At 44.7% G+C, this 11,148-nt stretch overlaps 2 protein-coding genes across 6 annotated transcripts; both read right to left on the bottom strand.

Moving 5' to 3' along the window:
* Positions 1–3,013, bottom strand: LOC127783557 (transcription factor bHLH130-like). Its single transcript, XM_052310749.1, has 5 exons — positions 2,121–3,013; positions 1,500–1,996; positions 1,300–1,365; positions 1,007–1,075; positions 1–596 (listed from the first exon to the last, which is right to left on the bottom strand). The coding sequence occupies exons 1-5, from the start codon at positions 2,617–2,619 to the stop codon at positions 531–533; spliced, it is 1,197 nt and encodes a 398-aa protein (XP_052166709.1). The 5' UTR covers positions 2,620–3,013; the 3' UTR covers positions 1–530.
* A 1,451-nt stretch (positions 3,014–4,464) lies between these two features.
* Positions 4,465–11,128, bottom strand: LOC127783520 (OVARIAN TUMOR DOMAIN-containing deubiquitinating enzyme 4-like). 5 transcript variants are annotated; one of them, XM_052310711.1, is made up of 7 exons: positions 10,841–11,128; positions 9,547–10,070; positions 9,329–9,447; positions 9,150–9,190; positions 8,954–9,052; positions 8,345–8,540; positions 4,465–5,235 (listed from the first exon to the last, which is right to left on the bottom strand). In XM_052310711.1, exons 2-6 carry the CDS (start codon positions 10,034–10,036, stop codon positions 8,369–8,371), a joined length of 921 nt encoding a protein of 306 aa, XP_052166671.1. In that variant the 5' UTR covers positions 10,037–10,070; positions 10,841–11,128; the 3' UTR covers positions 4,465–5,235; positions 8,345–8,368. The 5 variants fall into 5 exon arrangements, with proteins under 5 accessions (XP_052166671.1, XP_052166670.1, XP_052166669.1 ...); XM_052310710.1 differs by having other exon boundaries at positions 4,465–5,229; XM_052310709.1 differs by lacking the exon at positions 4,465–5,235 and adding an exon at positions 6,937–7,092.
* Between the last annotated feature and the right edge of the window lie 20 nt (positions 11,129–11,148).

The raw sequence follows: 11,148 nt of genomic DNA, 5'->3' as shown, positions 1-11,148 counted from the left end.
TTATTCGTGAACATTGTTGCGATGCATGTACTTCACAAAAACAGGGTGTAGCAACGAGAGGAAACAGGATATGGAGGCTGTCTGGATGTGTCATTTGTCAAGCAAAGGGGGATGCAATGTACATGGGCATGCATTCTTGCAAGCAGACACAGCTGCAACTTGCACTTGGTGTGTACTATGACAAACAGAGATGAGACAACCATCTATACACTTGTGAGTTACTCTCCTCTCCTTCATTATCAAAAGAACAGGCTAATTAATTAATCAAGCTTTGCAGCTACAGTAGTCTACCACTACCATGTGGGACCCCAACCCATCATCTTTGTGAACTCTGAAGAATGCATGCCACTGCTCCAAAATCCAATGCCCTCATGTTCAATTTACCAGATAGACCAGCGAATTCATCAGCAAAGAAGGAAACGAAGCTTAGAAAAACTGCCGGTGCAGATGCTTCTGCTGCATGCCTTTTGCGGCCGTTCGTGTGTTGCGCACTGCTGCACCGGTCATGGCGATTGATTGACTTGATTGATTTAGCCGGCGAAGTGCTTCTGCTTGCTCGCCGAGCAGGTGCAGCTGGAACGGCTGTCGTTTAACACCTTCAGATGAATCAAGAACAAGAACACCGTCAGCAACTTGGATGATACAGTATTACAGTATTTGATTGATTATGTCTCAGTCTCAGACAAGACTAGCTAGCTGGTTAGTTATGTATGGTTACTGACCGACTGCAAACCTCATCCTCATGTGAGCATCTAAAAAGTGTTCAATAGAAAAAGAACATGCCATTTTTTTAATTAACTAGAGTAACTAGGAGATCGATGCAATCTGGATGTGCCCAGCTAGCCACTACTACTACTCCTACTAGCTAATTACAGTTACCCCTGCCCTCATCTGGAGGGTAACAACTTGATCTAAACATCACCTATATATCCCGGGACAATTAGGCAAGTCGCAGTTCTGAATTTTGATCAAACAAAATTGGGAGTTTCAGACTCATATATATTACCTTGACCTGCTTCTGGAGCTCCTTGATGTAGTCCACGGCAAGATCCAACATGTCAGCAGTGTTGGTTTGCTGCAAGTAAAACCAAAACCCAAATTCACAAACGGTCAGCTCATCAGCTAGTACTAGTAGTAGTAGCTCACACTGGAGTACAGTGTTAGTAATTTTTTTTCACAGCGGATCAGAGTCGTGGTCCTTCCATGGCAGCAGCAGCAGCCAAAATGAACCCAAACAGGGGAAAAAACCAATCATGGAGTATAGCACACAAGGTGTTCGACCGATGAGATCCCCCTCACCTTTTCCATGTTGGGGACGAGCTCCTGCAGCTTCCGTATCCGCTCGCTGATCCGCGTCCTCCTCACCTGCAAGCGGGAGACGATTTTCAGCTCAGGAATCGAAGGAAATGGATCGCGTGCCACGCCACGCCACGCCACGCCATGCCATGGCGTGCGCGTGTCGGCGAGAGGTGTGCGCGTGTGTAAGGTACGGTACTGACCCGCTCGGCGATGCTGCGGGGGTGGGTGGCGCAGCCGCGCTTGGCGCGGATCTTGCAGGGGACGGCGTCCTGGAACTGGAGGAACTTCTCGATGGCGGCCATCTCCGGCGACGCGGCGGCGGAGGCGGAGGAGGGGGGCTTGCTGCTGTTCTTGGACGCCGCCGGGAGGCTGAGCTGCCGCGGCAGGTCGTCGCGGGGGCGCTTGGACGGGAGGCTGCTGTCCGGGAGGAGCGACGTCGCCGGCGGCGAGGGCTCCTCCCAGGCGGAGGACCCCATCGCGTACCCGCCGCCGTAGCCGCCGCGTGCGGCGCCACCGCCGTTGCTGCCAGCCTCCGGGCTGCCGCCGCCGCCGGCGAGCTCCTCGTCCTCGCTGCCCATCTCCGAGATCTGGGACATCACCGACCCCTGCCGCGACGAGAAGCTGAGCTGCCCCTTGAGCCGCGGGTCGCCGCCACCGCCGCCGCCGCCCATGCCCGCTCTTAGCATATTCCCGTATCCTATAATTGGTAAGGATATTAATGGCGCCTCTCGAATTCCAGAAATGGAAAGGCTAGCAGCCACCTCATGATTGCTACTACTTCTTGCAAGATCAAGGTGGAGTGGAGAGGGAGGTGCACCAACCGTTGTCCATGGTAAGATGGTTGAGGAAGCCGGCGGGGGAGCTGCTCTGCCGGAGGAGGCTGTTGCCAGCGGCGGCGGCGGTGGACTCCGTGCCGCCGGAGCTGACGGTGCGGTAGAGTCCCTCCATGGCGGAAGCCATCTGCTGCTGCTGCTGATGCGACTGGTACATGAGCTGCTGCTGATGCGAGGCCATGGAGTCTTCCGGTGGGGCGAAGTGGGCGGCGGGGCGGGGAGGCTTGTTGTCGTGGCCGCCATGGCCGGCGAGGAAGCGCGCGAGGACGGTGTCCGCGGCGTGGTCCGGGCTCCCCGGCCGCTGCTGCTGCAGCTGCAGCTGCCCACCACCACCACCACCGGGGAGGACGAAGTCGCCGCAGACCTCCCCGAGCAGCGTGCTCGGCGCTGACCTGTACCGCAGCAACCCCGGCGAGCTCATCTGCGGCGGCGTCCGCACCCCGGCTGGCTGCAGGCTCAGGTCCTTGGACACCGGCGCGCCGTACATCACCCACCCCCACCCACCCCACTGATCTCTCCACACACCAAACCAGCAACTCAGCTCAAGCTCAAGCTACGATCGAGACGAGGGCTCGCGATTCCGCTACGAAATTTCTTGTGGATGTGGAGAAGAGAGGAGAGGATTTAATAATGGCGAGAGGTAGGGAGGAGGTGATTGGGGAGGAAGATGTGGGAGTGAGAGCGGAGAGTGGTATTTATAGCGGTGGAAGTTACTGGAAGCAAGGGGAGGGGATCGAGGCGTGCGTGCCCTCGTGGCCGGGTCAGCTCGTCGTCGTCGACGACGACGACGACGGCGACGTCGGCGGCGGCTGCGGGTGCTGCTGCTAGCTTTTGCCTTAGCTACAGCCACCGGCCTACTTCACTGCTTTACTCCTACACCTCTTGTGGAATGTGGATTATTAACACTAACACCCCAAAATTCGATCGTTCTTATTCTAAAAAAAAATCGATCGTTCTTTTTTTTCTCTCCTAATTACTCACTTAAAAGACGCATGCACCCTCAGTGCAAGCCTGTAACACACGTTTGAAGAAAGGACGAAATACATGTAAACTATCCTTTTGCATAGAATGATTTTCTGAGATTACATGGTTCACGCAAACGCACACACAACACTAACCATGCAACATCACAATCACACTCACACCCCTTGAATACGTTCCAATATACATACTCTAAAGAAGGAAAACCAGTGGCACATATAATGATTTAAAGATTAAATAGCTGAATTATTTATGATAATTATTCGAGAGTACACGTGAGTAAATTAAAGTTAAAATTTTGATTTAAAATAGTTTTTTTAAAGAAATTTATGTAAAGAAAGTTGTACAGACATATATTTGCAACATTTATCTTTTTTTATCTGTTTCATTTCTACTCCAATTTTAATGTAAAAAAAATACAGAGGGAGCACAACACAAGAGCAGAGTGGATTCGGCCCAACGACATTTTCACCGACCCGGCCCAGCAAGGTTGAATACGTGGACCCACCGTAGCCACGACCCTCTCATGTCAAAAATACTACCTTTTTTTATTAAAAAAAAGTCCTAAATATGGTAAAGGGAGAAGATGCAAGAAATGGGGAAAAGGCAAAAATAAAATCACGTTCACGAGGGGTGCACATGTGTGCAGGCAAAGATACAGTGCTGTTGCCTGCTTGTAGCAGCTGCACCTCGCTGCACTGACTGACACCTTACAAAAAATTGCATGCTTAATTAAGATTTTTTAAGAGCCCAAAGTGACAACATAGTGTTTACGATTTGTTTAATTATTCAGTTAAGTCACTGTCAAGCTATGCTGTGCATCCACTCTTCAGTTCAGCATATGCTCAATCACCACTGGTCAATGGAAAGCATGCTACTTTCCAGTTTCCACAAGAGGGGGGAAATATTTTTTTCCCTCATTTTACTAACATTTTGTCTTGAGAGAATGGATGTTCATAAGTTTGAGCAAACAAAATGGCCAATGTGAGAGCAGCAATATCTGCAGGACATGACAGAAGCAATACTGAATTATACTACTGATGATGCAGTGGAGACCATCAGCCCATCACAAGCTGTTTCCTGGGGATACTTTTGTCTTGATATTAGGTCCATATTTGGCTGCTGTACTCCTCGTTGCTTTGGAAGAGCATATGAAGTTCACAGCAATTTCGTGTGGATTTTCAAGAATATCTGTGGGGCTTAAGGTAATTAAGATTATTTTCTTTATTGGATGATTGATATATTTTGGACAATTTGTTTATAGTGATGAATTAAATATTATATATATCATGAACAAATTGTCTAAGCAAATATTGATGTAGAGAGTTTTATTAAAAAAATAGTTTGAGAACAGTGGTACGCATATTTTCATTTACATAGCCTGGAAAGAACTGGTTCTAAGCAAGCTAAGACTAGAGTAGTGCTAGTACTTGTTTAGAGATGCTGTCATCTTATCAAGGGCGACTTGGATGTACTTGTAGCCTCATTAATTCTTAATCCATAACAATCTTGGTCCTACCCTGTACTACAAAAGAGGCTGGATCTGGCTTAACTAATAGTATATTGATCATAATGAGTTGATGACACTGCAATCAAGTAATCAACTACTCCTGCCCTGCTGCCATCTCCCTCGGTGCGATTAATCAAACTCTTCTCCCCATTTGATTCCATCTGAAGGAATCAAAGGAAAATGCCATCCTTTTCACCCAACTCACAAGATCTTGTGAACCATGTGGCTCCACATGTGTCTGCAATGCTAAATGTTCTATCCCTCTCTCTCTCAATCTCTCTATAACCAATCTTCTCTCCTACTTTGTGCTAAGCTTGTGTTTTACTGTTCCATTATCCATGCAGAAATGAGAGGCAGGAAAAAGGTGAGCAAGGAAAAAAGAAAGGCAGGCAGTGTGGCTCCCTCTGCTTTTGTTGGTGAGCCAACAAGAGACAAAAACATGGCCACACTTCGGAGAGTTTGGGAGGGTGGTCTCTCACGGCATAAAGTCCTAAAAAAGGTGGGAATAGGAGGTGATACGGTTGGGTTTGACACCGGCTGGGCAGCCAAGAAGCAGCCACTAGTCCTCCAGCCCTGGCCAGGAGGGTCTTCATCAAGAGGTTGACCCTGCCACTTGGATGATGACACAATCAGTTCCAACATTTCGTTCATAGTTGATTATAAACTAAAATGCTTATTAGACATATAAATTAATTATAGGTAAAATTTTTATATATGTGTGTTCTTCACAATTTAAAAGCAAATGCTGAAAAAATTATGATAAAAAAATATAAAAAGACAACTTAAAATATAAATTTTGATTGGTACGGATAAGTAAAAACAAACAATAGGGATAGATAATAATAGGACGTAATGCTACACTAGTATTTCTTATGCAGTTTTATACAGAGTTAGATTTTAAAAGTAGAAATAGATTTGATGCGTAACCCTTACTCTCTTTATATACACAATTTATTTTCTATACAACATTATTGATCAATCTACATCATTACTAGATTTACCACGGCCAACGTGTGTATGTCTCTCTGATTTTTGTCAAGTAACATATGATGTTTTTATGCTTCTATAGTGAAAATGGGGGCTCTTTTTAGCGTGCTCTCTCTCTCTCTCTCTCCATAGTACATCATATATTGTGACTTGATTCCTGTTCTCTTTTTTTTTTTAAGTCGGTGATTATTCCCATCCGTCTTGGCATATAAAACCTGGCGTGTTAACACATTCCCATGTAGCAAGTGTCAGCAGCATGTGTTTTTGAGATATGTCAAATATGAATGGAATAAGTTCAATTTGGCATGCAAGATAAGGTAATATGCATGTTTGAAGTCGGTATATGTTCATCCTATATTATACAGCCTGTTTTGGAAAAAGTTGCCATGTTTATTTTTAGTTCGCTGTAGATCATATACTTTTTTACTCTGTTTCCACTTTCTTGAAGGATTTTTTTTTAGATGCACTTTCTTGTAGCAGTTAGAAAGCTTCATGTAAATTTTACATTGGTAGAAATTGTATTCGGATGTTGCCAAGCTAAGATCGAAGACCCTTGTATCATCCATGAACTAACGTTGACATATTTGTTTGTTCGATAAATCCAATCTTCAAAGGTGCTCATAAGGATATGGAAAGATGTATTCAAGGGTAAGTGCGCTCGCGTATATATGAATGCCCGCACTTGTAATATATTTAGAAAATGTATTATTATGGGCATGTACTAAACAATAATTCTCTTTATGAATCTATTCTCGAGAATAGGCGTATCAAGAATCGTGTGCTCTAATATTGATAAAGTGATGAACCATATCCGAGGATGCTATTCCTCGAGAATCCAACGGCAGTAAAAGGTCCCCCAATGCATGGAGTCATGGAGTGTATGTGCGTTTGTACATAAAATGGCATAATTATCGTGATAAGGATCTCTTGATGGCATAAGGTATCTTTGATCAAACGAGAACGACCTCACCATGGATGAATGGATGAAGGTGTTGCAAGCAAGAAAAATCTTCTGAAGTTATCTGCAAGAACAGTGGATAATACCAATATACCATCTGCAGATTAGTGCCAAAGGATTTGTGAAATGTATGTGTCGCCATGAGCGCTTCATGATCTTCACGAGAACTTGGCCGTTTCTGGAACCTAATGTTCCCATTATTCCTACCGGTGGAAATTCCTCAATAATGCTCACATTTTGTTCGAATATACAGAAGGATCTATGCATTATTATCTGAAGCAGTCTATACCATTTATGTACTAATGTTCTGTGATATATTCCCCTGAGAATAATCTCCTGAATCCTGACAGCAATTGCAAATTTTTATGTCTTAGAAAGGTCCAAAGGAAGGTACTCTCAGCAGCCAATTACCAAAGTGATCGTGGTGCAGGAACACTATTCCTCTCGGTAGCTAAAATCACGTCACATTATTCTTTCATTGGGATAAGCTTCACATTATTGGCACCTTTGGTCAGGGCGTATCACTACAGGAGCATGAAAGGATGAAAAGACAAAGATAACGGAATTATGTGTAAAGGTTGCATGGATATTTATTTTGCAAAAGGAATTTAATTAGTTAGTGTGGTGGTCTCAATATTTTGCTGTCCAAATAATAATATTTTCACAACCCGGTACCAGATTCTAACACCCACCTTAGATAATACTCCCTTCGCTCCATAATGGATGTTCTAGTTTTGTTCGAAGTCAAACTTATCTAACTTTAATTAACTTTATAATAAAACATAACAACATTTTCAGTACTAAATTAGTTTTATTAAATCAACATTTTAATATATATTTTTAAAAGACATATGTTTCGTGTTGGAAATGTTGCTATTTTTTTTTCTATAAACTTTGTCATACTTGAAGTTTGACTTTGGACAAACCAAAACATTTTACATTATGGAACAGTGGGAGTATAATCTATTTTTTTACACTCAAATAACCATTTTTTCTCTCTTAATTACTTGGACGCTAGTGCATGGCTCTTGCACAAATTTAGTTAGGTGAAAGCCCTCTACTTCTTTGGGGGACAGGGAGGACTCAATCTGATCTCTGATCTGAACTGAATGCCCACATAAACACATGAGAGTTAGACAACCAGCCCAGACCTGAGTAGCAGATGCCAAGTCCAGTTTTTATTGGCCTTTCAATGCACAAGAGGTGGTAGCTGCCCACGTAACTGCAGGGCCCCCGTACTGCATAGATGTGAGGGAAGTGAAGCCGGAGCCGTACGGGGAAACACCGGCCCGGGCAGGCAAGCATGGCGCAAGATTGAGATCGCCAGCCAGCGCTAAGCTTCCCTCCCGGTTGACACAACAGCATGAGGCTATAGGATCTAGCATTCTAGCACCAGTGCAAGCCAACCACCACCACCACGACGACGACGACGACGACGACCGCGGCTCAGGTGGGTAGGCCGGTGGCCGGATACCTCACAGCCTTGACCAAAGACGGCGTCGCCTTGTGGCCACCGGCCGGCTCACGCGGCAGAGAGGTTTGCAGGGTAAGCAAACTCAGCTGCTTGCAGCCAGCCAGGGTGCATACATGCAAGTTTCTTTTTGACATGTACTACAAGGGAGGCTAGTGCAACCAAAATAGAAGAAGAGATGGATTCAGCGGTTGGAACTTGGAACATCGCAGCATTTTAAATTTGTTGAAGGTAGATTCTGGTTACATTTGGACAGCAAGCGTACTGGGAAAAGAAAGGGAAACAAAGGTTGGTTCAAAACTTACTGTTTGGAATCTGAGCTCCAAATGTTACAGCCTTGACCTTGGACCACCCTTTCCTGGTATCTGTAGAGCGTCATAATGGCCAAAACCATGAAAAAGAACTTGAATTGGATCTTCTTTCCCGTACTCCTGACCATATTCTGCAATTGCTATTAAACCACCAGCTTCCTTATCATGCATGTACACAGTAATTGGCATCCTGGCCACATTGGTAACGGCATATTAGAGCTTTTGTTACTTCCCGTTTTCAGAAGGACAATACAACAAGACTACACATATATGAAACTATCCACTATTGCTGTTGAGCTACATTAATAAACTTTGGTCAAAGCCTAACAAAATGGAATATTAATGACTTTTGGGAGTTGTGTTTTGAAAAAAAAAAGGAAGATCCCCGCAAAAAAAAAAAAGGAAGATGCTTAACATGACAGTATAAGTGGACAAACTTATCCCAGGAATCCTAAAATGGATTAAAAGCAAACCAACTAACCATCAACCCTATATAAATATGACCAAGAGGGCATAAGTATTCTAACAGGTTACTGCACAAATGTATACTGCATTTGAAATGGTGAGAGTAAAATAACTCCAAACATCATGGCTAATTCTCACCGAAGAACATGCGAAGCCATTAACAGTTCTGGTTCACCTCCCCACACATGTGGCTTCCTAATCCGAGAGACATATGCATCGAAGTCCCCCTCAACAAACCTGTGAATTAATGTCATAGCGAAGCATAAGAATGCGTAACTCAACAATATTTAGATGCAGAGTAACTAACAGAATAATGAGGACAGGTAGAACTAACCATTCAGTCTCTGCCCGTCTCTTGATAAATTCATCGGCGACCTAACAGTGACACCATTTAAATAGATCTTTTACATGATAAATTCACCAGAAATGGTTGCGTTGCTTCCAGAGCAACATTTAGTATCTAAGAACAGAATGGATCAACAGTAGTACATCAGCAGAACATTACAAGCATACCATTGCTCTTAAGTCATCAGCCATCTTTCTCTGGAGATCATCATCAGGTCGCTTACCTGACCTAATACATGCACCATGAGCCACAGATCGGAACAAGCACCTTCCATCTCCAGGAATGCCTGAGGGTTACCATGTGAATCAAACAAGTGAGCAGACGATGCATGCTTTAACCAAATGCATATTGTATAGTAATTAGAAAAACACGCACACTGTCTCACCAGTAACAGAATAATCCGTGCAAACTTTTTTCCCATGAGCATAACTAGTGGACGATTCAGTAGTTTGGGGGCTATCAGTATTATTGTCCACAGGACCCTCAGCATTTGCCTTCGCAGGAACTGCAAAACTTAGGAAAAGTCCAGTGCCTGTAGCTCCAACTTTGTGTCCTATGCTTCTTGAATCCCAGAGAATACTATACAACTTCTGGCGTGAGGGCTCATCAAGCTTTAGCTTTAGGATATTATCCCTCGCAGGTCGTCTTCCACACAACTGTTTCCCCGAACTAGCAAAACATGTTCGCGGTGATTTTATGTTCATCTTAGGAGGCAAACCAACTAATCTGGTCTTTACATGATAACCGACTGCTTGTGAACGAGAATACTTCCATAATGCCATGCCCTGTGTCAGCCCTCCTTGTAACTGACAAGACTGAGAATACAAGCTATAAGTACAGCGTTGTAAACAGACAGTAGGTGTGTAGATAGACATCTGCTTCAGGCAGCACCACGCCACCAAGTATAAGCTGAAAAACATGTTTCGATGACCAAAATTAAGAATTAGTGGAACATGAGATAATTCTTACGAAAATCAAATAAAGCAAGCCACCACCACAATGAAGTAGAAGATCCACCATAACACAACGGACCTATGATAGATATGATTGATGTCAACATTAGTATCAATTGAAGAGGATTAAATTATTTTTCAGCACAAAAAATAGTTTCATCGTTGACATATCCAGGAAATAAATGTGTGGCAGACAGTTATTAGTGAGCATAAAAGACTGAATGTCTCCAACCTCTAGCAATCGACCACTTTCTGCTGAGATTCGACAAAACAATGGGAAGGATGGGCATGCTAAATCATAAGCGCACACTTGCTAGAACAAAAGCAATTTGTCCTCCTTTTCTTTGTCACACTTGCGTAGAGAATCCATATTATCCTCGTGAACTTCTCAGGATGTGCTACAGGGAGAAATTGCCCTCCCAAATCCCGAGCATTCGAGGGCATGGGCAGCAGCGAATCACTAGAAAACTATTCTCATTAAGATTATTTAAGTTCCTGTCTTGGCCGCGAAGCCGAGATTTCGTGCTACCAGGCCATTCCCATGCCCGAATTCACAAGACTACAACCCTAAGCTGGTGGAAAATAATGCATTATATGCACAATTGAATTCAGCAAGTGCCAATGCACCCAAACCATTCCCCTCACCCGGGAGAGCAGATAAATTGGAAGATAGTAGTAACTCAAATTAGTCACAAATTGCAGAGGATAATGAAGTAAAATCCGCACCTTAGCCTTCGGACTGTCCGAAGCGAGCGGAGCCGAGGAGAGACGCCTGCAAGAATGGAGCTGACGAAAGCGGAGGTTATTGGGGACGGGAGCGTGAGCCGAAGAGGAAGGGATAGTGGTGGCGGGAGAGGCTTTAGACCTCCGTTCCCGCGAGGGGATTCGCCGGTGAACGCCGCCGCTGCCGCCGCCGGCGCAGAGTCAGTCACGGCCACTGGCGCGCCGCCGCCGCCGCCGCCGCACGCGAGGAGGAAGACGATGAGACGACGCCTAATCGATATCCACCGCGCATGGTAGATCGGACGGTTCAG

Source organism: Oryza glaberrima, chromosome 9 (assembly GCF_000147395.1).
Source record: "Oryza glaberrima chromosome 9, OglaRS2, whole genome shotgun sequence".
NCBI lineage: Eukaryota > Viridiplantae > Streptophyta > Magnoliopsida > Poales > Poaceae > Oryza > Oryza glaberrima.
This window is presented reverse-complemented; position numbering and strand designations above follow the sequence as displayed.